This window comes from Chenopodium album, chromosome 13, assembly GCF_948465745.1.
Source record: "Chenopodium album chromosome 13, dcCheAlbu1.1, whole genome shotgun sequence".
In the NCBI taxonomy this organism is placed as follows: domain Eukaryota; kingdom Viridiplantae; phylum Streptophyta; class Magnoliopsida; order Caryophyllales; family Amaranthaceae; genus Chenopodium; species Chenopodium album.
This window is the reverse complement of record NC_137846.1, coordinates 54,983,080-55,010,938: the sequence shown is the minus strand read 5'-3', so window position 1 is coordinate 55,010,938 and position 27,859 is coordinate 54,983,080. Positions and strand designations below refer to the sequence as shown.

Sequence of the window (27,859 nt, the reverse complement as noted above, 5' to 3'; positions counted from 1 at the left end):
AACCAAAAAAAAAAAAAAGAGGGGGAGCTTATTTCTTGCTGCACATCAGAAACACCAGATTTGATCAAAACATATTTGCATTAAAATGTAGGCTGTGGGAAAATTGCCTTCAAGATGTTTAGAGTACGGCGTAACTATCAATCTAAAATCAACTGCGTAAAATCCTAATATACAGTGAGCAGTACCCTCTGATACTAACAAGGAGCCAGCACAATTACAATATCAATCAAAAGGGATCGAGTTTGATTGGGGTCTCTATCTCGTTGGTCTAGTCCAGGTAGTCTCTGAGGTAATTGAGTTAGCATAGTAAACCTGCTTAGACGAATCATCCCAATAAGCCTGCAAAGTAAATAAAAATGGCAATAATATTAGATTTGAACACCGATAATCTCTTTACTACACATCAATCAGAAATTATTGATCCCTGGCTATGTAAAGACCATGATAAACATCCAAAGAAGAATTGGAGCTGAGTCTGCATGACATACCTGCCACCCAGGAGAAAGATCTCTTGAAAGTTCATTTATATCAGGCTGCTTGGATCCATCATCAGCACTGTCTGAGGCTGTCCCCACAGCAGCTGCTTTCTGAGCCCTCTTGCGCTTCACACGTTCACGCCTGCAGTGTAATCAAATAAGATTAGGCAGCAATGGCAAGCACATGCTTCATGCATTTCTTTTCCTTCTTACTCTATCTCAGCTAAGCAAGGCTGCATAAGTGCCACTAAATGGCCAGTCTTACAAATGATTAAAAAAAAAAAAATTAATAATTTACAAAAGAAAAAGCTACAGGGCAACTGTTTTTGTATTCTGAATTTTAGAATGGGATTATCCTAGCATTTTAAGGCTTGCTTACCAGTCACCTCCAAGCGGTTGGAAATTAGCATTTTCTTTAGCCTCTCCACTTGCAATCTGCTGGGCACGCCATCCCTGCAGTCAAGTCCAAAGTTTAGATTGACAATATTACGCATCACACATTCATGCAGTACCACAAAAATCAGGAATGGTTGTTACCTCTATTTCTCGTTGTCTCTTCTTTTCAAGCATTTCCAATGGAGTTTTACGTTCCTCTTTTTCCTCTTCCTGTAGCTCCTCTTTTGCAGCCTTCCACTGATCAATGAAAATATACACAACATTACTCATCATATCTTAAGCATACCTTTTTGATGAGCTAGAATAACAACAAAGAACTATCATATCAGAAATTCACCTTGTCAACCAAACCAGACACTTTCTTGTTAGACCTTAAAGAAGAAGTTACAGAAACCTTTGGCTTTTTCATTCGTGCAGCTGCATAAAAGGGAAATGAGTGAGTGCTGATAACCCTGCATGAGGATTATACATCCAATCATAGCAATAAGTCATAATAAGATAACAATTACCAATGTGAAAACTCACTGTGATAGGGTCTAAAAAGTTCCCATGTCATACACAACCATGCTTACCTCTAATCAGTACAAGCCAGTAGAGAGATTAGTCCCAAAAGACCTTCAAGACTCGAAAGAAACAATTTTCTTCAAGAAGGTACCAATCAAAGTTGCAGGATAATAAAAAAGTAATCTCCAAGAATAATAGTGAGGGTAGGATGCAAAGGTAATACTAATTTACTATCAATCATTTTGCAGCAACAAGAGAAAAAAAAATAGATGAATATTTTGCTGTTGCCAGATTTTGCCTATTTTAGCCTCTTCGAAGATACATATGCTATGAGCAAACCCAGAGCATTGTCCCAATATATTTGCCCATCTTAATATATTGAGTCATCCCAGAGCATTGACCTCTTGGGTTGAAATAACAAAAAAAAAAATCATTGACGTAAATTTCTCAACTCTCCACTATATTAGCATAGTACTCGTTCAACTCTGTAGTTCTGTACAAGTGTTTATACTCCCTAATACCTGTGAGAAGTCAATATGGTCAAACCTAGATCGAAAGGGAAAACTATACTAGGCTAACCAGTATACTCCAAAAATCATACCCTCTTCCATTATCCTCTTATAACCCATGAGAAAAAGAGAATAAGTAATGCTCACACTCTCACAGTTCCACACACTAACAATATTTGACTTATATCATACTTTTTAACTTAGGTTCTACTATTTCAAATAGCAAGTTGAAAAGTGAGTCTGAACAGCAGTTTCAGTTGTAATGTCTATCAATTCGTTAGTTCAACTTGTCTGTTCCCGAAGAGAGCAGAGGCCTTGCAATTTGCTACCAAAACCCTGAAATAGAGATTGTGAACAAAAACACTACCTTTAGGCTGCACCTTTGAGACTGCAGCAGATGCGTCAGGAACAGCAACAGATGTACCTGTGACCGTAGCACAAGTGGCAGCAGCACTGTAAGAGGGAACTGAAGCAAATTCTTTTGTGGATACAGTTGCTGGAGCAGATGATACAGAAGTTAAGGACAATTGAGTAGGGGCAGTATCAGGCTCAGCGTCAGGGGCAACAGGGTCTACAAATTGTTTTGACAAAGAAGATGCTCTTGCCACTGCATCTACTGTCCCAACTTGCTCAGAAGATGGAGGATCATAATTTGAATGACCTGGTGCTTCCAGGAGATTAGAAGGCCCTATAGTAGTGGGCACATGTACTACTGGCAATGCCCCATTAGGAACGCCATAGTACACTGCAGAATCAACAGGATTTAGCACAGGAGTGGACTGAGCATTTGAGGCTGCAGCATAATAAGCTGGGGGAACAAGGGCAGCTATCTGACTTGCATCAGCATGCTCATAAAAAACTGTGCCTGTTGAATCTGTGATTGTGTTTCCATAATAGTTCCCACTGGGATCTATGTAAGTATTACTGTGTTGTTCACTATACATAGATGGCATTGGTTCTGGTTCAGATGGCGGTGGTGGTGGGTATAGAGACTCGGGAGGTTCATCAGGTGGGGGAGGAGGAATCCCCTCGTCAGGTGGGGGTGGGGGAATCCATTCCTCTTGTGGAGGAGGTGGAATAAAAAATTCATTTTCTGGTATTGGGGAAATCCCTGCCATTGGAACACTTGTCTGAACTAATTCCCCTGAGTGGGCTGTCAATTGATCTCCAATATCAACAATCCTTTTCCTTGCAGGGCTTTGATCTTCAACTTCCATGTCTATATCCATGTCCACATCTTCATTAGATTGAAATTCAAAATTCGGAGTCGCTTTGCCATAAACTGCAGGCTCATCGATTTCTCTATCACCTTCAATTCCAGAATGCTGATGTTCAGGAGGGTCTTGTAGAGAAGATTGCTGAACATTTAAGATGCCATCATCCAAAGCCTCATCAGGTATAGCTTTCTGAGCCATCACTGATGCATCCTCATTGTGCACAGCCTCAACAAAATTTTCAGGAGACAGCTTTCTCATATTTGCATCCACCTCAGCTTCCCCTCCAACTTTCAGATTAGCCTCCTTTCCTTCAGTTGACACATGCAATACACTAACTTTATTATTATGGTTCCCAATTTCAGTATTGATAGCATTTTCAAGCTGATTTAGCCGTCTTTCCACGTGCATCCAAAATGGAATCAATGACATCCCGTAGGATAAAAGACACCTAATATCAGAAAGCCGAATCTCAATTTCCAACATATATTTGGATAACCAACCATGTTCAACAGAGTCTACCCCAGACCTGAAACAAATAACAAGAAATAAACCAAATACTTTACGATTCAAAAAATTCCAAAATAGGAAATACATTGTGATGAAAACTTGGTATTACAACAAACAAATTAGTACCCTACCTTTGCAGTAGCTTCAGTCTCTCCAGCAATGTTTCACCATTTTTCACAAGTTGTGAAGGAAGATCAACAGCCCCTTGTTCTGTGGTTAATGCACTCTGATCATGTCCCTCATAACTACTGGCAGCTAAACTCCCACCACTAGGATCTAGATGTCCAGATAAAGAGTAGTTCCCAAGAGAAGAGGCTCCATAAGGAACTGCACCAACTACAGGGAAGCCCCCCAAAAACTGACTTCCATCAACTCCAGTTTGCCCAAGAGATGGATCTACCATGGATCCTTGTTCATACATGGCCTTCAGACCTGAAATTTCACTAGTGTACCCTACACCTTGACTAGCCGAATAGTTATCCAAATTTGCTCCAAAAGAAGCTGGAGCAGCTGGAGCTGCATTCACTTTCATATCTGTCCCCAAAATTTCAAGTTCATTAGGATATGCAGCATCCTGGGCCAAACTTTCAGGTATGTTCCATGAGGTTTCTCCAGTAACGGTGTTCCAGTAATAGTATCTGTTGCTCTCTTCATGCAACACCATTTTCCATATGGAACTCCTACCTTCAGCGGTTTTCGTATCAGAAGCTTCAGGAACATGATCTTTGTTCTCGATAACTTCATGACTTTTCTCGTCCGAACTAACCATATCACTCTTCACAGCATCAGCCTCTGCTATAGGTGAAGCACTTGCAGAGGCAGAATCTTTCCCCACATCCAAATTGTGAGCTGTTAGAGAAGAATGGTCCTCAACATCAACAATTTCCCCCTCTTCAAATGGCTCGCAGGCATTGTCATTAGCCTGTTAAAAATGAGACATGAGTCCAAAGACAAAGCTAGCACATTCAATATATAAATAAGTCCGACCCATGTAAGTAGACTGAAAGTTTGGAAGAGACACTACTTCTACAAGCTTCATTTTGCTGTTAACTACCAACTCCAGATAAACATCAGCGGATCAGGCCCGCAAGAAGTTTAATAGATTTTTAGAATAAAACGGTCTTGTAAGTCAGATTCCTAGTTTTAAAGGAGAAACGCATCTGAATAATTAAAGTAAGTACACATAACCATTACAGAAGGTTGACGTTAAACTTTCCCTTAATGTTAAGAGTGTGTATATTTTAAATTTTAAAAACCATATGTTCAAAATTGGTATAGAATTCAAAATCAACACTAGTAACCTGTTTATCATCATCCGAGTTAGTAGCTTCTTCATTTAACCCATCATCCAATTCATCATCACTATATTGACCAAGCAGTGATAGAGGGTTCTCCGGTGGTTGACCTGAAACACGACTTCAAAAATTACAAATTTGTGCAACATTCATACAATTCTAACAGCAAAGAACATCGCACAAAAGCATATACGCATATAAAGGCAACAGGGATAGGAAAGAGGCAAAAGTGCCAAAGTGAGCAAATGAAGTCCAAATAACTGAACAAATGGGCTGGCATAAGAGCACTTATTATCTGTTCACCACCAACCTGATACACATTAAGAAACGTCAGCAAGGTGTGATGCTAATGAAGTGAGAGATATACGAACCGAAGAAAATATTTCCCGTGCAAGTCTCCATAATGCTGCGATGCTGCCTGAAACAGCATTACATGTAGGAAGACATTCACTGTATCACAGTAGCAGGACAGGGCTGATCTCACCAGTGAATGTTCCTAACACCACAGCCACTCTACATTCTGAAAACAGATACTTGGAAGAAAAAGCAATATTTCTTATATCAAAAACCCATATTTCCATGAAGACAATGTCGTATACTCATGCCTTCTCTACAAAATCCTTTTGAAGAAAACCGACAGAACCCACCTGAAGAAGAGGGTGAATTTGGCAACTCGGGATCATGTTTGCTGTCCACATCCTTTCCATCTTCATCTTTTGCAGAGGTGCCACCCAAATCTCCTATGTAATTAACCACCATAACAAATTTAAAACATATCTTAACATTAACACCAGAAAAATTAAAACTATCCCAACAAAAAAAGGATATTAACCCATAATGAAGCTCTAATCGCCTAAAATAGTGGTCTCGAATAACACAATTCACAACAAAATTACATTTTCCAACTGAAAGAGGCCATTTTCCAAATTAAAAACATATCTTAACAATGACACCAGGAGAAATAAAAACTATTCCAACAAAACAAGGGTATTAACCCATAATGAAAGCTCTAATCGCCTAACATAGTGGTCTCGAACAGCTTGATTTACAATAAATTACATTTACCAACCGAAAGAGGTCATTAACTAAGATTGAAACTCAATATTCATACTTTTATAGTTCCAATTCTTAGTCGTTCAACAAGAAACTTATTGCATTACCATCAAATACTTCACTTTAAACCAGCAAAAGCAAGCTAATTACAACATTCAGTAATCAAAACCAATGCTTATAAATTCCTCTGAATCAATCGATTTCAGCTATTTGCAACTCCTAAATTTTCCAATTCAAATACCCTAACAAATTTGAACTCGAAAAATTTCCAATCTCGGCAACAAATTAAACCCAAAATTAGAACTGAAAACCCTAAAACAAAGAAAATAAACAAACCAGCGGGTTCAGCGAAGAGATCGAGCTTAACTCTGCGACCAGCACCAATCTTCGCAGCTAATCTTCTCTCTTTCCTCTTCCCCATTTCAATTTGATTGCTTCACTCTCAAAATTGAAATCACCTTCTTCTTCTGCTACTAGGTAGAAAAAAACACGATTGGTTTATTGTGATTTCGCGGATTTTTTGGGGAAAATCTGAATTAGTACGGAATGAATTGGGGAAAACGTAAGAACCCTAGAAAAAATTTATTATCGAGAGAATTTTGGCGGTCTCACGTGTCGTTGATTCTGTTACTCGTACATGTTTGATAAAGGGGTTTTATATGAAGCCCTGTTAATTCGGGGACAGTGTTCGTGATACTTTTGTAACCAGACTACACGATGTAGCCAATCAGGCCCAAATTCACCTTGAGGCTCGAGCCACTTGTTCGGTTTGAGTCCAGTCATGTCAGTCAAACCTAGATGGGCCAGGATGGGTTAGGTAATCTTCAATTCTATTGCTACTTGAGTTTTTATAGGGAAACAAAAAAAAAAAAAAAAAATAGGGAGTATAATATTAGAGGTGATCATAAATCAGGTCGAAGTTTAACTGAAAAGGATAGTGGATCTTAAGCTTGACTTTGGCCGATCTTGTTTTTGAGATTGAAATGTGATGTCAAACTCGATAGTTTGAGCAGGTTTAGAGTGAACTTTAATTTCTATGTTTATATCTGTAAATCTAGATGAGCCAATTGTGATCGACTTTAAAATTTAATTCATATCAGTTTCGGCCATATATGTTTATGTATCTATCTTGTCATTATATATCTAGAAGGTCTAAGTCTAGCAATAATCCATATCTTCCAACTTTTACTAAATTGTCAAATACAAGTGTTTGATAAGATTTAACAATGTGAGTATGTGTCCCAAATAAGTGCTATTAGATTGAAGAAAGTAGAGTAAATCCAATTTATTCAACATGAGTAACAAAATGTGTCACAAGGGGTAAAAAATGTCTTTTTACTCGATAAAGATAGGGATAAATATATCTTTCTTCCTCCCTTTTGCAATCCTCCATCATAGCCAAGTTACTGAACTACACCCTTCCTCCTCCACAACACCATAACTGCAAACCACTGCACCACCACCTATGGTGGTTAAAATTGCTGCCACAAAATATAAGATTTTTCTAAAGGGTTGATATGGCTCTAATTTACATTCTTTACAATTAGGGTGTCTTTTTAGTTATTTTGCGGTGTTAGGGTCATTGTTGAGGAAGGAAGACGGGAAAAAAGAAGACTAAGATGATGGTGGTGGTGGTGAGGACTTCGTGGTTAGATAGGCAGGAAGACACCAAAAATGGTGAGGTTGGGGCTTGTGTTTGTGGTGGATTTACTCTTGCTATGGTGATGTTGTGGGTTTACTCTTGCTTGGTGGTGGACATATCCTCCTATCTGCCATTGTAATTGAGAAAGGAGAGAGGAGGAAGAAGGGAAAGATGAGGCAATATTTACAGAATTGTCATTTGAGTAGCATAATTTGTTACTCAAATTGAGTAACCTGGGCACTCCCAAAAAAGTATGACATCTATAAATTGTGTAAGATAGTCTAGGTGATCACTATATAGTATCTCAACTAACCTTCAAGATGTTTCAAAAGAGATAGAAAGACTTTTTCTAAAGAAGAAAACCTCTTATCTCTTAATTGCTTGAAAGGGTGCTTGGATAATCCTAGCATAACTTTTGGTATTTTTTCAAACCCAATTATTTAAAAGTTTAGAGGCAATGAAAAATTTTGAGGTTGTATTAGACTTTACTCCTACATTCATAAAAGTAAAAATAAAAATACATATTATCTTTGTTAGTATTGGTTTCCTCTATCCACTTCCCTATCTACTATATTGTACTTGGTCTACTTCCTTTTTTTGACGAGAACTTCCTTTAAGGATGACATGAGAAGTTGTTAAAGAAAGCTTACGAGGGAATGGACGAGAGAATTAAAAAAGATAACAAAAATACTAACTTTTTTTTAACCTATGGGAATATGCATGTATATGTTTTGAATATTTACGTACTAAGCCTCCATTCTTATTGAACTTGATATATTATTCTAAATCGTATAATATTACATTATTAAAGAAATATACCGTTAAAAAAAAGGAAATAAACTATATATATGCTTTAATAAAGTCATAGATACAAGGTTGGAAAGTCACAAGTATACTTGATAAGCTACCTTAAAAAAGAAAAATCGAGTAATAGACATGAATAATATTCACAATACAATTCATCACTCATTATTATGACATACCTAATAAACAATGAAAAATCTGTACGTGTAATAAAAAAGATGAATGATTTAAAATCTAAAGTGAACTTGTAATCAATTATCCTAACAAATACACATTTTAAGATTATATTAGGACGAGCATGTAAGCTAGTTCTCTTATCATATCTCTTATGCTACATATATATCTTAAACGCACACTGTACAACAAAATTCAAAGATACATTTAAGTTATCGCCGTTGCTAACATTTAGAGATGTTGCTAGTATTGCAAACATGATCAATATGAAATTGAGAAATTCGTTGATCAATTTAATAAGCAAATTCATAAGGCATCAATTACTCGATAATTTAGAGACATGATCTTGCATGAGATTTAAATGTAATTGCTAAATTGCACCATAAACAGATTACAAGTAGTTCATCACACCAATGTCTCTTGCCCACGTTGTTTTAATCCCCACCAACTGTATCAATTGTATAGCTACACAAGTCTATCATGCTTATTGCTTACAATGACTCAACTTCAAACCACTAAAAACACATGACAAATAATCATTACCACAAAAACAAATTAATCAACATTTAGAACGGTATTAGTCATTCTCGTCAAAATACAGATAACGATAGAAAAACTATTTATATCTCGCATCAACTATTTGTCGCAACACATTCGCTATTAATGTCCATAATCACCAAGAATCCAATGTCTCTTGCCCATGTAGTTTTAGTCCCCAATTGTATCAACTGTATAGCTACAGAAGTCCATCCTGCATTCATACGTACAATGACTCAACTTCAAACCACTAAAAACACAAGACAGATAATCATTACCACAAAAACAAACTAATCAAGATTTAGAACGAAATTAGTCATCGTCGCTGTAATTACAGATAACGATATAAAAACCATTTATATCGTGCATCAACGATTTGCCGCAACACATTTGCTATTAATGTCCATAACCACCAAGAATCCAATGTCTCTTGCCCAAGTAGTTTTAGTCCCCAACTGTATCAATTGTATAGCTACAGAAGTCCATTATGCGTATAATGACTCAACTTCAACCCACTAAAAACACATGACAAATAATCACTACCACAAAAACAAACTAATCAATATTTAGAACGAAATTAGTCATTCTCGCCGTAATTACAGATAACGATATAAAAACTATTTATATCGCGCATCAACGATTTGTCACAACACATTCGCTATTAATGTCTATATCCACCAAGAATCCAACCTCTATTGGGATCCTCCAAAATCGTAGAGTACAGTAGTACACCCCTTCGTACAACTGCCGGCCCTCCCTCCAAACCTAACCTTGATTCATACCAAATCAACAGTATAAAACCCAACTCAGTCAAGCTCAAGCAATACCCTATTTTTTATTCCCCAAAAAAAAAAGAAAAAAACCACTACCACCTTCTCTGTCTCTCTCTACTTAGCTGTCTGTCTCTGTTGTTGTGCCCCTCTCTCTCTCTCTCTCTTTCTCTTTCTCTCTCCTACCTGTCTTCGAGACTCTGCTGCTTCATCATCGGAAGGTGAGATTTTTCTGTTTCTTGTAATTGCTGTTGTTTTTTCTGGATTGATTGAATTTTTACAGATTGAAGGATTTATTTGAAGTTCTGGGAATTTGTTGTGAGATCAAAATTTTTCGTTTTTTGTAAGAAAGATTGAATTTTGATGATTTTTTGTTTGTGGGTTTTTATTCAATCATTCAGTTCTTAAATTTTTGTCTGAATTGGGTAAAGATTAGATCTTGATTATGTTAATTAGAGATTTCTGGAATTCTGGTTGTTTTTTTTTTCTCTTCTGCTTTTGTCGTTAGTTGATTCAATCAATTCTGCAAGTGATTTTTCTTTTCTGAAAAATAATCAACAAGAAAGCGAGCATTGTTTACTGTTGCAATTTCATGAATTGAATGACAAAGAGAGTGGTATCCGTTGTCAGAAATTCAGATTATTTTTTTAATCCTTATTTTAATTATTTATTTGTTTTTTTTATATATTTGTATCAATGTATGCAAATTTGTTGTCTGTGATTAAGAGTATAGACACCAGCGAGAAAAGTATGAAAGAGTTAGGGTTTTGGCTTTTCGGGTTGGTGTGTTGGGATATATTCACGTTTTGGCCGGAGGTAGGATACTTATATGTTGTGGCATTGATGCTTGATACACTACAATGATAAAAGAGTGGTAGAAGATTGTGGTTTATCAGGAGATATGGAATGAGTGAGTGTGTTGAATGCCACCTTTTAAAAAGTTTTTTTGTGGAAGTAGAAATGTAGGCATTGGGGTGTTGATTATGATTATCGGATATGATTTCATTTCACTTTTGTTGGCGGGGTGGTGACAAGAAGCTATTCGGAATTATGTAATTGGAAGGGGATTTTTGTAGTCTTCTTAGATTGCTTTTGGGTTGAAAGCTCTGATTAGAATATCAGAATTTGAATTTAATAGTTTTAAATGTTGTAATTCAATCCCCGTTGAATTGCTTGTATGCATTATGAATTCAATTCTGGAATTTTGATATCAGAGTTGGTGTGGGCGCCTGTTTCCAACCAAGGTTTAGTAGAGGAAAGGAGAGAGGCAAAATGGAGGTTATCTGTAGGAAGGTTTAGCAATTTGATATATAGGTTGCAGGCAGGGGTAAAATTTTCTATGAGATCAGGTATGTACGTTGGAGGACGAAAGTGGGAGGAGGAGTTGGACTGTTGCAATTGCAAGTCATATTTTGGTAACTAGATATTTGAAATCTTCATATTTTATGGAAACCTGGGTCAATACCTAATAGAAACACGCTTGTGCTCCCAAACATATAATTTGCCTCTCTTCTTGGATTTTATTGAAATTCAGGTATTAAATACATCATAAAGGAGCTACGGGCTAGTGCATGAATATGATATACAAATCATGTTAAGTAGTAGAAAAACCTAATCCTAGATCCTTTCAAAGAGAAGTACCTTAAAATGAAAAGAAACACAACTCTATACAACAAAGACTCCTTGGGCTTTTGTTCAGGCTTTTGTTCCTTTCCATAGATTGTAGTGCCAGAGAGATTTTTTGAGTCCACCATGATTACGTTTGCTTGTTCATCTAAAGATTTCCTACTAGGGCTTGGGGATAGTTTTGGAGAAGTTATGATTAAAAGAGTACAAGTGTCCAGCATTTTTATAAGTAATCTGTTTGTAAATATAAGAGAATGATTTAGATCCCCTCCTTGTTTCGGAGTAACCTAACGTACTGCATCTATCTGTGGTACTAGAACCGTTTAGTCCACTGGTATCCACCCCTTGTAGGCTGAGATTTTCATCCTATGCCAATATCGCTAGCAACATCTTTTGACAAGATTGTTTTTTGTGATGTAGATTTTTTATTTTTATTTTTATTTTTTTTTTATTTTTTTATTTTTTTTTTTTTATTTTTTTTTGTGAGGCAGAAGTATGCTTGAGGGAGGAAAATCAGTCAAGATGTTTTTTTTACTTTGTAAACAAAGTGTAGTTATAAAAGGCATGCTTTAACTTACTGTGAAGTTAGAGCTTACTTTAGTAAAAGTGCTATTCTTTGGGCGTCTTCTTTTTTACTGTCTATTTGGTGTGGTTGATAAACTTGTGGTTGATTTTTGGAACAGATCAGTTGGAGAGCTCTACAGTGTAATATCTTATTCAACTGAAGTCAGCAGCAATATTTGGAAATGGTAAACAGGTGCGTTATAGTATATAGTGAACAGATCTTTTGGTCAATGCTAATAAATGATGGTAAAGGAATAGAATTTTAATGTTATTTTGTATGGTATGTCTCATGCTGATTTTCATGGTGATGTTTGTCCTTCCTTTATTAACTCTTTTCTTCATGAATTTCTATTACCATTCATTACTACCTTAGACGTAATATTGAGTAGTTAGGCAAATTTATGAAATTTTTTACCATGGACATTGACAATTTGACATGGGATTTTATTTACAAAACAGCATACTGTTTATCATCTTTATCTTTATCTTAATTTATTACTGCCCACCAAACAGGTTCTATATTTTTTTTCTGGTTTAAATTTTATACCAGTATAATTCAAACTATTTAAACCTTTGGCTAAATCCAACAGGTATGGAGACTTTTGATTTACAGCAATTATCATGGTGCAGTGTATAGATGGAATTCAACATTTATTTCTTTCCATTTTGCGGTGCTGTGAAATTGATGGTACTAAACCGCCGCGAGGTCTTGAAGATCCTGAGCGTCTAGCGAGGGAGACTGTCTGTAAGAAACAATTGACCTGTGCCTTTAGTTTGTGAATCATTAACATATTTAACCTCACTCTGAATGGTTTATAAGTTAAGCTTCTGTGATCTTTATTCAGTAGTATTCACTTGCAAATACAGTATCCAAATATTTAGTCATACTCCTTAAAATCCTTGGAAAATGAATATTTAGGAAAAATAAGAAAATGAAGTGTATAAAATCTTTATGATTAAAAGGCTGTGCACTGTTACTACTGTATATTATACCACATTGTGCTCTGATATATGATCTGGTATAACATCTCCTTAAATGAGTTAACTTCTCCAATGCAGTTAGTGTGAGTGAGATAGAGGCACTTTATGAGCTTTTTAAACGAATCAGCAGTGCTGTGATTGATGACGGTCTCATCCAAAAGGTTTGCACACCCTTTTTTTGGAGGCTATATTTCATTTGTTAGTCTTTGCTATTCATTATGTGAAAATGTTTCTGGATTAATTAAAATATGTAAATCTGGCAGAGTTATAATTAATGCTCACTCTACGGTCACCAATAATACAAAATTTCTCATTCCTATTAATGAGTTTGTTAAAAACTTCTTAAATGTCTTGCATGACGAGTATAATGAAAAACGTGTCAAATAATGTCACTAAAAACAAAAAGGTACTCCTTCCGTCTCTTAATTACGTGCCTGTTTTCCTTTTAGGAGAGCTCAAAATGTTTTGCTTATATGTGAATCTTTTTATTTAAAGGTTGTACTTTTTGACAATATTACCCTAGTAAAACTTATTTAATTCCACCTACTCCCTTTATTTTGCTGAGGTGGCGTCTTTTTTCTTTTCTTTTGTACTATTGATGCCTTTTGACTTCAAATCCCAATCACACGTTTTTTTCTTTCTCTCTTCATTAATTTTCGAACAACTTTTCTCTTTCTCTCTCGTTATCTCTCTCTTCAACCCCACATGCACAATTGTACTTGCAATCATGGGATTTGAGGAATTTCCAATTTCCTTAATTCCCGTAAAAAAACTCAAACGGGGACGTAATTAAGGGACGGAGGGAGTAGATATAAATCAAGATGTCTCATAAATCATGATGGAAAGAATATAGTGGGAGACATATTGGCTTTATTTTTTAATTTTTTTTTTCCTGTTAACCTGGCGTGATGAGAATGAATCCAATTTCATTTTGTACTTTGCAGGAAGAGTTTCAATTGGCCTTGTTTAGGACCAATAGAAGGGAGAGCTTGTTTGCTGATAGGGTAAGTCCTCTGGGTAAAACTGAAAGTGCCCCTGCATGAAAGTTAAATACTTCCTAACCATGAACTGTGGAACACTCTTTCTTATCCAAATGCGTCCTCTCCAATGTCTAGCCGCATGAGGATTGAATACTTTTTCTTTGCTTGCCAATTTCTAATTTTTCTGAGCATTATTTGATGATACATCTCTTAGGGTTCTCGGTAATGGCAACCATTTTCTTTTTTTTGCAGGTCTTTGACTTGTTTGATACAAAGCATAATGGAGTTTTAGGCTTTGAGGAGTTCGCTCGTGGACTCTCTGTATTCCATCCACAAGCTCCCATCGAACAAAAAATCGATTGTACGTCTCTGTCTCTCTTTATATGGTTGATAATTTGTTGTCCTCCCAATTCTAAATCAGAGAATACTAAGGGTAGTAAGCCTGAAGGTCAAAAGCTGTAGATCTTAGTTTTGCTTTGCAACACCACCAATCTAGGGATCTAACTTTCTGAAAGCATGCCATCAGATGGTTATAGATATGTCATGTCCGTTGCCATCCTTTTTTATAGTATTATAATGATACTTTTCTTTCCCATTGGCTCTCTTCCGATTCTTCTTTTTTTTTTAAATATGTATATGTTATTGTTCTTATTTATTATGAACACCACTAATCTAGGGATCTAACTTTCTGAAAGCATGTCATCAGATGGTTATAGATTTGTCATGTCCGTTGCCATCCTATTTTATAGCATTATAATGATACTTTTCTTTCCCATTGGCTCTCTTCTGCTTCTTTTTTTCAATATGTATTTGTTATTGTTCTTATTTATTATGAATTGCCATATAGAGCAAAAATTGTGGAGAGTAGGGGATGAATCCTTGTTGTGCATTTCCATACATCAATAGATTTTCTTGTGTGATTCTAATAACACAAGCTTACCAATTTTTCGCAGTTTCTTTTAAGCTTTATGATCTCAAGCAACAAGGTTACATTGAGAGGGAGCAGGTGAGTTGTAATTCCATCTGGTTTGTCATTGATTACTAAATACTGATGTGCTGAATATGGGCTGTTGATTAATGCATAATAAAAACTTATGTGTTGCTCCCCACCCCCACCCCCCCCCCCCCACCCCCACCCCCACCCCAAAAGCATGACAATATGACATTCATTCATTCATTAGTTCATTAAACTCATGCTACAAAAGGAGTTGTTCGTAGCTTACTTATGCTTGGACCAGCGATTGGCTTGAAAATATGAATGGATTAGGCATCTAGGCATTCTCCCTAGGTGAAAAAGGTGACCTCAAATAAACAAGTGACATTGCTGCACTCACTTTAACACTCCTTTGGCTTTATTTATTACCTAAAGGTGTAGTATAAGCCATACCCACCTGGCCACCTCCCACTGGGTTTGTAAACCCTATATCTTGTGGGTTTGAGATATGGGTATGAAAATTAATATTTTGTTAAACAAGTACAAGGTATAGGTTTTATCCATTCTAAACTCATACCTTTTTTTTAAAAAAAGCTTCTAAACTCATACCTTATGCCTGAATTACTTGAACCAAACATTCCCTCAGAGCTTTCCTGGACAGAACTCCCTACATCTTCAGTTTTCCGACTTCACTCCCCAATAAGAAAAGAATAAATAAAAGGAATGGTAGAATAAAGAACTCGAAGTATGGTTTTGCTGTACAAGTGTGAAACTTTTTTGCTGATAGTAGTGAATAAAAGAGCCAAGTTTCTTGAATTGGCTGAGGTTGATGACAAGGGCCAATTCCCAAGGCCTGGGACCATTACATACCAGTCTGTCACCCGCCAAGTCCGAGAAAATTAGGATTGCTTCTGGTCCCTAGACTCCCTACTGTACCCTAGTTACTTGGTACACTTTGGCCATGTGAGCCATTTAATGATGATTTCAATCTGGTCCTGCCAGACCTTGCTCTAAGTCCCTTTCAGTCATGGCCATTAATGCAAACCGCTTAGTACTTCAGTTCCAATTGTCTAGTTGGTGACTAAATGCTTAAACACTCTGACAAGATTCTCCTCTATCAACTTAGTTGAATTGCTTGAAGGTCTATTTTTCTCTTCCACCTATGCTATGTTGCTTTAAGAAGAATGATGTTACTCTTGACTCTGATCAAACTGAATGTTAGCCATCCATATCCAGCAGTCAATAACATCATTGAAATCTCTTGAATTTTCTGAAACTTAGCCTGATAAAAAATAATGCTTTCTTTTTGGAAGGAAGGATATTTGTGAAAAGTTCCTCAATTGGATACCATACTATCCATGGTGACATCTATTATTAAACTTACCATATCGCAAAAGTCCATGTTGTAGCAGTTGTAGCAATTCTTATTTCAATCATTATGTCCTATCGTGGTGGTATTTTCTACTCAAATTTTGTAACAGAATATCAGTATAATTGTTCAGAAACCTTCCCCAATACTCTTGTTGATTTTGCATCATCAAATATTGAAATTTGCTAGCTTACCCTTGCTACTGTTTTTTGAGCAAATGTTATCCTCTATGTTATTCTTGATTTGTCTCCCCTGAGCGTTCTTGCAAACATTTTTTTATACAGGTGAAGCAAATGGTTGTGGCTACATTAGCTGAAACTGGTATGAATCTTGCAGACCATGTTATTGAAGAAATCATCACCAAGGTGTGACATCAACCCCTCCCTCCCTCTTTTTCCCTTTTAAAAATTTTTGTTCTTAGGTACTTTTAAAATATTGCTCTGTTGTCATTAGGTTAGGCTGTGTATTTATTAAGGATAGAATCAAAATAACTCAGGTTTCAATTTCATTTTCCTTTGTTTGATTCCTTGATAGAAGGTAAGTGGAAACAAAGGGGGATGGAAGGGAGGAGTGGAGGAAGGTGTAATCTCTTGTGAGCAATGTGTTAACAGAAATGTTTTCTACCCTTGGAAAACTATTTACAACTAAACAATTTTTCCTTTTACCCCTTTATAAATTAGGTGACAAATTTATGTGCTTAAAGAAGTTCATGTGGACTTTAGTCTTTGACTTGTTGGGACTAAACTAATTCATGATTCGTCGTGCAGACCTTTGCTGAAACAGATACCAAACAAGATGGTAAGATTGACAAAGAAGAATGGAGAACCCTTGTCTACCGACATCCTTCACTGCTGAAGAACATGACCCTTCAATATTTGCAGTAAGTCCACTCAATTGCTAGACTCATAAATCTTAATACTATGAATCTATGACGGTCCCTTAACTTCAAGGAAAGAAGATTTTCAATTTTGATTGCTGGATAGCAGAATTGTCAATTTTTTTTTTCCTGATGTTCTTATTTGTTTTTTGGCAGGGAAATTACAATTACGTTTCCGAGCTTTGTGTTCCATTCTCAAGTTGATGATACCTGAGTTCCATTCAAGTTTTGATCTTTGGATCATTTCATCTGTTGATTTATTGATTGATTTTGCTTTTACCAGACAAATATTCAGCATGGTTTTTTTTCCTTTATGGAACCCTTTTGTACAGACTACAGAGGTTTGAAAGAACTGCTTCATATACATTATGAATTATGATTAGCTTTTTAATAATGTAATCTCTTTCTTTTGCGTATTTTTTTCTCATTTGTCTTTCCTTACTACTACGTATTAACTTTGTTTTCTACTCGTGAGAATGGATAAACCATTATTCATTGACCTTATCTGTTGATCCAAGCTAAAGCAACTACCATGTTTGTAGAATTTTCTCATTTTAGAAAATTAGGGCCTGCCCTTCCCCTTCCCCTTCCCTCTCACAAGATTTCGAAAAGTCGTTTAACCTAGGATATTTGGTGACAAAATTGCAATTTAAGATGCACCATATCACCCTGTATAGATTGTACTTGTGTTTCTTGTCATCTATGCTGCTCATCCTTTGTTGTGCCCGTGACTAGTTGAAACCTTAGTTCTTTTAGCATCGGTGTCTCTCCCAACCTTTGTCAATTGTGTGTGTGTGTGTGTTGGGGAGCAGGAGATAGAGAGGCTTAGCTTGAAAGGACACTCCTTTCACTCTTCACACTTTGAAGGGAATTTGTGGAGGTTTGGGGGAGAACACTGATTTTGGTCATTTGTTCTGCCTTGTATTAGTTGTATATATTTAAAATGTACTTTTGAAGTATATGATCCTTTAAATAGTTGTTGGTCTTGTGGAAGCTCTAATAGCAATGAAATGACCAAGAAGAACTGATTTATGCATCATAATGACATTAACATATAGTCCCCTTGTCACCCAATAAGATATTTATTACGATGTTTTGCTCTTTTAACTTGAAATAAGGTGTTATAAATTTATGGTTTGAATTTTTAAAACGTCTAATAAAAATTGCAGTGATATTAACTGATTCTAACAAAGATAAATACTAATGTGCTTCTTTGACTAGCAAATGTAATTTTACATGATGATAAAAAAAAATTAAAAAAAAAACTAGCCAATTTTCTTTGACTTGCAAATGTATTTTTACATGAAAAATTAATCAATTTTACTATTATAGCCTTACTAATTCCTCGATTTTTTACTACATACGTCACTTTTTAAAAGTAAAAGTTTTAATTTAAATACGTCACTTTTCCTTTTAATTAATAGATTCTAATCCAATTCCACTCAAACTCACTCTTACAATTAACAATCCTACGAAATCCTAACCCTTTAAATAATATCCCAATTGAATTGGAATTGAATAACATTGCGCAAAGTAGAAGAGATAGAAAGATGATCGAGGTGGTGTTGAACGACAGATTAGGGAAGAAAGTGCGAGTGAAATGCAACAAAGATGACACCATTGGAGACTTGAAGAAGCTTGTTGCTGCTCAAACTGGTACTCGCTCTGAAAAGATTCGAATTCAAAAATGGTACACTATTTACAAGGATCATATTACTCTTGAAGATTATGAGATTCATGATGGCATGGGTCTTGAGCTCTACTACAATTGATTCATCATTCATGGTTCTTTCTCTCTCTTCGCCTTTTTTTTAGTGAATTTTTATGTTAATTTGTGACTGATTTTGTTTGAATGTTGATTATTTGATTGGTAATTGAGTTGTTGTTGTTAATTTTGATGGGTTGGATTATGGATTTTCTGGGAATTTGGATGTGGGTTTTTGTTTATTGTTGTGCTTGGTGAAATTTGTTGGTTATTGGACCTTGAAATTGAAATATAAGCTATCAAAAACCCTAATTTTCGGGTGTTTGAATTGAAATACTATGATTTAGGGTTTGTTATCATTATAAATTGTTTGATTTGGGAATATATAGATGAAAATTGATTATATAGCATACAAGACTTGAATATACAGTAGCTTTTTAAGAAATTCTAAGCCTAGTAATTGCCTAATTGGTGCTCACTGCTCAGTGATGAATTCTTTCTAATTGGAAAGGTACATGGCTCTAACGATCCCCCTATCTCGGAAACATGCTCAGTGATGAATGTTAATGTGTTAACTAGAACTATTGAGCAGTGTATCGGACAAATTGTAGTTAATTTTGAGATCTTCCTTCGTCTTTTTTAATAAAATCATCAAAATTTTCTGTGAAATTTCTCTGTACTAATCTTGACAATTGCTTCTCTTGTTCTGTTGCATCTTCGTCATACTTGCTCTTCATAAGACTAACAGTCAGAATATTCCTTCTTGTACTCTTGGTTATCATCATCAATGATCAGATCTTCCTGATTTTCTTCTTCTGTTTACGACTTTGTTGCTTTCTAATCCATTATCATTTTCATCATCACTGGTGGCGATGCCCTCCAGGCCTCCAATTGTGATTTCCCTACCCAGGATAGGATTGCATACTCTGACTGTATGCCTTGTAATATGAGTCGTTATCAAGACTTGTCTTAGGCAGAAGTGGTAGTGGTAGTGGTGGCTGTGGGCTAGTATCGACAGTGTGACTTGAGTATTCTGTGATGAAAACCAGCAATCCGTTGCATAACAGGAATATATGTATATGTAGTTCTTGTCAGCTGCAAGGGAAAGAGCTGGGATGGAATTGTCGATAAGTGGGAGATGAGACAATGGAAAAGGAAGGCCAAGACGGGTGCAAAAATAAGTATGAGGGATTTCTTTGGGATAATTGGGACAATTAGTACATGGCTGTTACAAATTTGGATCATTACCCATCAGATTATTTCCAACAGATTTAATGAGTTTAAAATTCGTAGCAAGTTATAATAAAGCAGCTTAGGATTCTTGTTAGTTTTAGAAGCTAAAACCCAAATTTTAATTGTAGTCTATTCAATAATTTTGTTGCCTTAATTAAGATGTGGCTGTCTTATATTGTGCAGAAGATGGATCTTATCTGTCAACCGATTCTTATGCTCTGTATTGTGTTCATGCAGGTTGATGGTCTGATGGAGCTGCCAAGCATGAATGCCTTGCTTTATAGTAATTGGAATTGGATAACCATAGCATGAATGGATTGAAGAACAAATAAATTGCAAAGCCTATTTAAGACATGTAAGACATACTCCAGTGATAGACAAATGCATTCTACATGTAATTGTCTAAAACATGTAATCATTCGAAGATCTGTTATGCTGTAAACTCTTCTTAATCTGATCGTTGTGAATTCAAGTTCTGTGAATGGATAGTGTGTTTCTTATAAGTGACATTTGCCCCAGCATTTTTCCAAAAGATACTTCGTATTACATTTACAACAAATTTAAGACCCCATACCAGCTTAAAATGAGAAATATAGCCCGTATCTAATTGACAATTAGTAGTTCTCCACCAAGTTAATAATTCTAGATCTGCCTCACCCTTGGCATTTTCCATTGGATAATAATCATACTAATAACCCCCGCTACCTTTGACACTGGCAACGATAAGATAAGAACCATACTCACATTTGATAGGTACCATTTTTATCATGTCCCATTACAAAATAACATTCATAATACAAAGTATCAAATTAGGAACTACTCATTTATTTAGAGGGAATGTGGTTAGGCCAGTAGTTTTGCATTTGGCCTAATTGCATTTTCCTGTATTCGTCATCCAAAATTATTCACTTGATTTTCACTAAAAGTCCCATTCCATGTACCCCTTGAGTGCATTTGGTCTAATTGCATTTTCCTGTATTCGTCATCCAAAATTATTCACTTGATTTTCACCAAAAGTCCCATTCCATGTACCCCTTCAGATTTGGCATCACTGGTCTACCAGTATTCAGGTGTCGTTGATCTACACTTATTTGCTATCTTATTTCATACATATTCCCTGTTCAAGTAACAGAAGTTTCTGTAAGACTGTAACGATGATTAGACAAGGCAAACACAGATTCCCGCAAAATGCTACATTCATATTACTGGGTTAATAACTTGTCTTCCATTTGACAAGTTCTGAGATCAAAGCTTTAATAATACTCCTACGCAAAGACAACCAAGTTTACACATTATCATCCAGAATAGCAAGACTTGGGTAAATCTGCACTTAGTTTCTACAGTAAGAGCTGCAACACTTTCTGCTTTACCACAAAAGTATAAATCTCTGCAAGATTTCTGCTTTTCAAAAGCATACAAATAATTAAGCACACTAATGATCTATATATCTAATGACCTCTAAAACAGGTCCCACATACTGCTGATTTTAAAAGAACATTGCTCTCAACATTTCACCTGCCTAAGTTCTCAAAAATACGAAGTTATCTCATTCTCAGTTCAATTAACAGAAAGAAGCTGTAAAAATAATTAGAGAAAATGCAAACACGGAATTATGCAGAATATATAGATTCATTTAACTGTGCTAATCACATGTCTTCCGTTCAAATCTAAACAAAAGGCCCCAAGCAAAACATGGCAGCTACCACCCAAAAAAAATTCCCATAGTTCAAAACTCAAAAGAGACTACTCACATTAAGCAGGGGCAAAATGATAATAAGAGTATTAAAAAGACAGAAAGAAAACTAATAACTACTACTACTACCCAAGTAAATCAGATAAAGCTAGAAACCATCAAGCTTAGTCGACTTCCTCCATCTTGGATCCCTCAGCGTCAACTTCCTCAAGAGCTGGCATGTCAACATCAGCTTCACCAGCATCGTCATCAATGCTCAGACCAAGTTTCAGCATTCTGTGGATGCGGTTCCCAAAGGTGTTTGGCTCGTCAAGGCTGAACCCAGAAGTCAACAAGGCAGTCTCGAACAGGAGGAGAACCAAGTCCTTAACAGACTTGTCGTTTTTGTCAGCATCAGCCCTCTTCCTGAGCTCTTCCATGATTGGGTTCTCAGGGTTGATCTCCATGGTCTTCTTGGAAGACATGTAACCAGCCATGCTAGAGTCCCTAAGTGCTTGGGCCTTCATGATCCTCTCCATGTTAGCAGACCAGCCGTACTCACCAGTGACCAAACAGCAGGGAGAGTCAACAACACGGTCAGAGACGATAACCTTCTCAACCTTGTCTCCAAGAACATCCTTGATGACCTTGCACAGACCCTCAAACTTCTCCTTTTGCTCCTCACTTTTCTTCTTCTCATCCTCACTCTCATCGAGCTTAAGACCCTCCTTGGTGGCAGAAACCAACTTCTTTCCCTCAAACTCCTTAAGCTGACCACCAACTGCATACTCATCAATAGCATCAACCATGTAAAGGACTTCATAACCCTTCTTCTTCAGCTTCTCAAGGAAGGGAGAGTTCTCAACAGCCTTCTTGCTCTCACCAGTGATGTAGTAAATCTCATTCTGGCCCTCCTTCATTCTGGTCACATAGTCCTTAAGGCTGGTCATCTCCTCACCGCTCTTGGTTGAGTGGTATCTCAGCAACTCAGCAAACTTAGTTCTGTTGGTAGAGTCCTCGTGGATTCCAAGTTTCAAGTTCTTGGAGAAGGCCTCGTAGAACTTGTTGTAGTCTTCCTTGTTTTCCGCAATCTCAAAGAACAGCTCAACACACTTCTTGACAAGATTCTTTCTGATGACCTTCAAGATCTTGTTCTGTTGCAACATCTCCCTGGAGATGTTAAGAGGAAGATCCTCAGAATCAACAATACCCTTCACAAAGCTAAGGTACTCAGGGATCAAATCTTCACAGTTGTCCATGATGAAGACACGGCGAACATAGAGCTTGATGTTGTTTGGCTTCTTCTTTGTGTCAAAGAGATCAAAGGGTGCTCTCTTGGGCACAAAGAGGACAGCCTTGAATTCTAGCTGACCCTCAACAGAGAAGTGCTTCACTGCCAAGTGCTCTTCCCAGTCATTGGTAAGACTCTTGTAAAAAGCAGCGTACTCCTCCTTTGTAATCTCCTCTGGCTTCCTCATCCAGATGGGCTTTTGCTTGTTAACAACTGACCATTCATGGGAGACCTCCTTGATCTTCTTTTTCTTCTTCTCTTCCTTCTCTTTTTCCTCATCAACATCCTCTACTTTACCTTCCTCGTCTTTCTTCTCCTCTTCATCCTCGTCATCAGAAATCTCCTTCTCAATGGTCTTCTCAATCCAGAGAGAAATGGGATAGCTGATGAACTCAGAGTGCTTCTTGATTAGATCCTTGAGGCGACGCTCTTCAAGGTACTCTTGTTGGTCCTCCTTAAGGTAGAGAGTGATTTTAGTACCCCTGCCAAGGGGCTCACCAGTTGTGTCCCTGGTCACTGTGAAGGAACCGCCAGCTTGGGACTCCCACACATACTGTTCGTCATCATTGTGCTTTGTTGTGACAATAACCTTCTCGGCAACAAGGTATGCAGAGTAGAACCCAACACCAAACTGACCAATCATACTCACATCAGCTCCAGCTGCCAAAGCTTCCATGAACTCCTTGGTTCCAGACCTGGCAATAGTACCCAGGTTGTTCACCAAATCTACAGACAAAAATTCACAATCAGTACAACAGTAAGTCAAACACACAAACTAATAGGATTAACACAAACCACAGCATAATTATACAAGTAACAAATAGGATTAACTAAAACTCACCAGCCTTGGTCATTCCGATACCACTGTCAATGATTGACAGGGAGTTGTTAGCCTTGTCTGGCACGATGTGAATAAAGAGTTCTGGCTGTCCATCGAGCTTACTTTTATCTGTCAAGCTCTCAAAACGGATCTTATCCAAAGCCTAAAGAGACGGTAAGAAAATCATTAGATTTATATTCAGCACCTATAGTGCACATGACACTAACTTCGACAATTTAGACAAAAACTAAACAGGACAGGACCAATTTAATAAACAAAATTATTACTTCACGATCACTCAACATGCTGCAAAAATCAAAAGTTGAACTTCACTCAGACCACGCAAAAACAATTAATCGTCACTCACAATTATAGGTGATTTACAAAACATACCAGAACAATACTTAGTGTGTGATTAAATAAGCTATCGATACAAGAAAAAAGACAATTGGAATAAGAACATTTAAGTTTCCGATAGATAATTGGAGTATTTATATATAAATTTTTCACAATTTAGAATTACAAAACAATATGCAGAGATCTACATAACAATAAACCAAAACATGCTGTCATATAAGAAAGCTCCAGGCAATCATATAACATGAACTGCACTAACAAATTTTGACAAAATACAATCAAAACAACAATTAAAGGCAATCAGAATAACAAACACAGTCAGAACAACATTAAAAGGCAATCAGAACATCATGACCATATCAGACGATGTATTCAAATATCATCGTGCCTCGGAAAATCTAAATCAAGCTACATCACTGTACTCTAAATCTTCACTGATACAATGAATTCAACACAATTGAATTTAGATACTAATTTTGTTTGCAATTTCTTAATTCATACAATTAAAAACAATTCAATCACTAAATTCTAATTGTAGCTGTTGCCGCAACCACCTAATTACATCAACACAATCACGGATAGAACAAAAAGCATCATAAATCATGAAATTAATATAAAATCAGATATCAATTACTCGATTGCAGTGATCTAGATCAATACTACATGAGATCAAACATTCACAAAATAAACCATTTCTCGCAATATAAACGCATAAAAGCAAAATGAAAAGCGAAAATTCAACCCCAAAAACACAAAAACAGCATCATACAACAACATCAAAACCTAATTCAAAATCTAAAAACGCTACAGTCCAGAATCAACAACATATATTATGAATCGCACATCAAAAAACCGTGAAATTAACAATTAAATCTACCGAAAGAGCAAAAAAATGGAAAGAAAATGGAATCATACATCGGAAGAGTTACTGATAAGCTCACGAAGAAAGATCTCCTTGTTACTGTAGAAAGTGTTGATGATGAGACTAAGAAGCTGGTTGATTTCAGCTTGGAAGGCAAACGTCTCAGCTTCCGCCATTGATGAGATTTCTCTGACCTCGAGATCGAATTTGAAATGAAGAGAGAGAAATTGAAGAAAATGAGAAGTTAGGGTTTAAGGAGTAGGAGGCGGAATAAGAATGGAGAGTCAGTTAGTTTTATAGGGTAAAGTATTAGGGTTTCTAGATCCTTCTATTTGAACGTGAAGCTTAGGAAATCTCGGAGCGGAATTTTCTTTTTCTTTTTTCTTTTTTCTTTTTCTTTTTCTATTTTTTTTTTTTTTTTGAAGGGGAGAGTTGATGTGATGGAAAGAAGGTGATGGTTGGGATATTTTTCTCATTATTAATTAAAGGAAAAAAGAAAGTGCAAATTGAACAAATGATTGATTCAATTGGGGATGAGGTTGCTTCATAGGTAGTTCATCCTTTATCTTTTGATGAAAAATCGACTATCACCGTGAGGTTGTCTTATCAATGATTACATTTATTATATCAATGAAAATAGCAAGTGCTTAGTAAAAAAAAAAGTTTGTTAGGTATTTCAAAACCTTACATTAAGATCTAATTTCGGCACAATTATTTACATGAAAGTTAACCATATTAATGAGCAATTGTAATTGACATTTAGGAAAGAGTAATCATTGGCGTAGAGTCCTCCATATCACAATTTTTAATTCAGATTATATACAATTAATATTTTAATTTGATTTAATCTTGTGTATGCTTTTTATATATACTAGGTTAATCCCGTGCGATGCACGGTTTAAATAATTAAAAACTTGTATGTGTGTAATATAAATATTTTAAGCAAAACATAATAAATCGTGATCGATCCCTTTAGTTAGATTAATTAAGCTAAAAAAATATTCTAATTAACTTCATAGTTATAATAAAATTTTTAAAATGTTAGCATTTGTTTTTGATTCATTATAGAAAATTTGAAGAATTAATAAAGAGGGAAAAATAACCCAAACTCTACTATCACTAATAAATTGTGTAACTATCTATTTTAGGGTCTGTTCACATTTACTGAACTGAGCTGAACTGAACTGAACTGATTGGAGCTGAGCTGAACTGAACTGAACTGATTGGAGCTGAGCTGAACTGAACTGAACTGATTGGAGCTGAACTGAACTGAAATGAATATTTTATGAGAGAGGGAAATTAGGAGCTGAACTGAACTGAATTGATTGGAGCTGAACTGAACTGAAATGATTATTTTATTAGAGAGGGAAATTAGGAGCTGAACTGAACTGAACTGAACTGAACTGAACTGATTGGAGCTGAACTGAACTGAACTGAACTGATTGGAGTTGAACTAAAATTAAGTAAATGTGAACAGGCTCTTAGTCATAAAAGCTTTTAGAAAAATGTATAATTAATCAATAATTTTCAAATATTAGCTTTATTTTAAAAGAAAAAAAAGAGAGAGAGATAATGATGTCACAAATAGTTTAGGAGGAAAAAAAATTTATAAGAAGGTGATACATGTACAGTGGTGATGTTAGTGGTAATTACTTTAGTATTAGTTACAGATATACTTTTATATGTATACAACACTTTTTGGGTATTAAATTGGTCCTTAATCCATAATCTTAGCCTTTTTGTTGATGATTGTTAAACAAATTCTAACCATTTAAACAAAAAGGAAAGAAAAAAAATAAATAAAAATTGATAACGAAAGGTGTAAAAGAGAAGTTGTGGAAGAAACTTCAAGGATAGAAATGGATGGTACTTTTTAAGGCGGGTAGGGAGGTTATGATAATGAGTGTGTTTAAGTTCCCATCTTCTTTATGTGAGGAGTTAAGATCTCTTGTGGCGCAATTTTGGTGGGGTCAAAAACAAGGGGACGGAAAGAAAGATTCTCTGGCTTGCGTGGAAGAAACTTTGTCGACCAAAGAAGGAGGGAGGTTTAGGTTTCCGAGACTTCAAGTTGTTTAGTTGGGCTCTCTTAGGTAATTAAGCAGGCTTGGAGATTAATGATGCAACTGGGTACCTTAGTGGAGCAGATTTTGAAGAGTCGATACTATCCAAACTCTACTTTCATGGAGGCGAATATAGGGGCTAATCCGAGTTATACCTAGAGGGGAATTGCGGAGGCTAGGTGGGTGGTTAGATTAGGCATGAGGTGGAGGGTTGGAAATGGGGTGTCAATCCGAGTATGATCTAACCCATGGATGCCTAATACTCAATCACATATGGTTATCTCCCCGCGTGGTGATGCTCTTGCTGATACGAAGGTGAGTGAGTTTATTTCTTCCAGCCCTTCTGCTGTTTGCTGGAATATGGATAAGCTTTGTCAATTTTTCTTGCCATTTGAATGTGACAGAATACTTAGTATTCCCCTCAATTTTAGGCTTCCTGATGACATTTTGTGTTGGGATCTAAAGAATGGTGTGTACTCTGTAAGATCAACCTACCGTTTGATTTTTGATATATTGGAATAGTGAGGAGGTTGCACCGTGTGATGCTCGTACTATCTGGAAAAGACTTTGGAAGCTTCAAGTCCTTCCCCGGGTCAAAATCTTTGCCTGGAGGGCTCTGCAGAATGCACTTCCAACTAGGCATA

The 27,859-nt window shown here is 36.3% G+C and overlaps 3 protein-coding genes across 7 annotated transcripts; 1 reads left to right on the top strand and 2 right to left on the bottom strand.

Moving 5' to 3' along the window:
• Window positions 1–59: 59 nt before the first annotated feature.
• Window positions 60–6,589, bottom strand: LOC145575021 (uncharacterized). 4 transcript variants are annotated; one of them, XM_081632943.1, is made up of 11 exons: window positions 6,294–6,324; window positions 5,552–5,644; window positions 5,276–5,424; window positions 4,911–5,014; window positions 3,741–4,531; window positions 2,253–3,628; window positions 1,210–1,289; window positions 1,014–1,109; window positions 856–929; window positions 489–618; window positions 60–339 (listed from the first exon to the last, which is right to left on the bottom strand). In XM_081632943.1, the coding sequence occupies exons 3-11, from the start codon at window positions 5,304–5,306 to the stop codon at window positions 256–258; spliced, it is 2,766 nt and encodes a 921-aa protein (XP_081489069.1). In that variant the 5' UTR covers window positions 5,307–5,424; window positions 5,552–5,644; window positions 6,294–6,324; the 3' UTR covers window positions 60–255. The 4 variants fall into 4 exon arrangements, with proteins under 4 accessions (XP_081489069.1, XP_081489066.1, XP_081489067.1 ...); XM_081632940.1 differs by lacking the exon at window positions 5,276–5,424 and having other exon boundaries at window positions 6,294–6,589; XM_081632941.1 differs by having other exon boundaries at window positions 5,276–5,644; window positions 6,294–6,349.
• A 3,355-nt stretch (window positions 6,590–9,944) lies between these two features.
• LOC145575020 (calcineurin B-like protein 2) lies at window positions 9,945–17,631 on the top strand. Of its 2 annotated transcripts, none has more exons than XM_081632938.1 (10): window positions 9,945–10,105; window positions 12,194–12,267; window positions 12,665–12,819; window positions 13,134–13,216; window positions 14,000–14,059; window positions 14,288–14,396; window positions 14,989–15,041; window positions 16,623–16,703; window positions 17,106–17,218; window positions 17,372–17,631. In XM_081632938.1, the coding sequence occupies exons 3-10, from the start codon at window positions 12,696–12,698 to the stop codon at window positions 17,427–17,429; spliced, it is 681 nt and encodes a 226-aa protein (XP_081489064.1). In that variant the 5' UTR covers window positions 9,945–10,105; window positions 12,194–12,267; window positions 12,665–12,695; the 3' UTR covers window positions 17,430–17,631. The 2 variants fall into 2 exon arrangements, with proteins under 2 accessions (XP_081489064.1, XP_081489065.1); XM_081632939.1 differs by having other exon boundaries at window positions 9,970–10,105; window positions 12,199–12,267.
• A 4,119-nt stretch (window positions 17,632–21,750) lies between these two features.
• LOC145575019 (heat shock cognate protein 80-like) lies at window positions 21,751–25,434 on the bottom strand. Its single transcript, XM_081632937.1, has 3 exons — window positions 25,209–25,434; window positions 23,958–24,099; window positions 21,751–23,842 (listed from the first exon to the last, which is right to left on the bottom strand). Exons 1-3 carry the CDS (start codon window positions 25,329–25,331, stop codon window positions 22,011–22,013), a joined length of 2,097 nt encoding a protein of 698 aa, XP_081489063.1. The 5' UTR covers window positions 25,332–25,434; the 3' UTR covers window positions 21,751–22,010.
• Between the last annotated feature and the right edge of the window lie 2,425 nt (window positions 25,435–27,859).

What these genes read in the sequence shown, in the direction of transcription:
- LOC145575021 (XM_081632940.1), bottom strand. Translation starts at nt 6,378, where the DNA reads ATGGGGAAGAGGAAAGAGAGAAGATTAGCTGCGAAGATTGGTGCTGGT. An exon ending in AGACTGAAGCTACTGCAAAG is followed by an intron (nt 3,629 to 3,740) that starts GTAGGGTACTAA and finishes TATTTGTTTCAG; the next exon opens with GTCTGGGGTAGACTCTGTTG. An exon ending in ATCTTTCTCCTGGGTGGCAG is followed by an intron (nt 340 to 488) that starts GTATGTCATGCA and finishes TTTACTTTGCAG; the next exon opens with GCTTATTGGGATGATTCGTC.
- LOC145575020 (XM_081632938.1), top strand. Translation starts at nt 12,696, where the DNA reads ATGGTGCAGTGTATAGATGGAATTCAACATTTATTTCTTTCCATTTTG. An exon ending in CATCGAACAAAAAATCGATT is followed by an intron (nt 14,397 to 14,988) that starts GTACGTCTCTGT and finishes AATTTTTCGCAG; the next exon opens with TTTCTTTTAAGCTTTATGAT. An exon ending in TTGAAGAAATCATCACCAAG is followed by an intron (nt 16,704 to 17,105) that starts GTGTGACATCAA and finishes TTCGTCGTGCAG; the next exon opens with ACCTTTGCTGAAACAGATAC.
- LOC145575019 (XM_081632937.1), bottom strand. Translation starts at nt 25,331, where the DNA reads ATGGCGGAAGCTGAGACGTTTGCCTTCCAAGCTGAAATCAACCAGCTT. An exon ending in TTATCAGTAACTCTTCCGAT is followed by an intron (nt 24,100 to 25,208) that starts GTATGATTCCAT and finishes CCGTCTCTTTAG; the next exon opens with GCTTTGGATAAGATCCGTTT. An exon ending in TATCGGAATGACCAAGGCTG is followed by an intron (nt 23,843 to 23,957) that starts GTGAGTTTTAGT and finishes TTTTGTCTGTAG; the next exon opens with ATTTGGTGAACAACCTGGGT.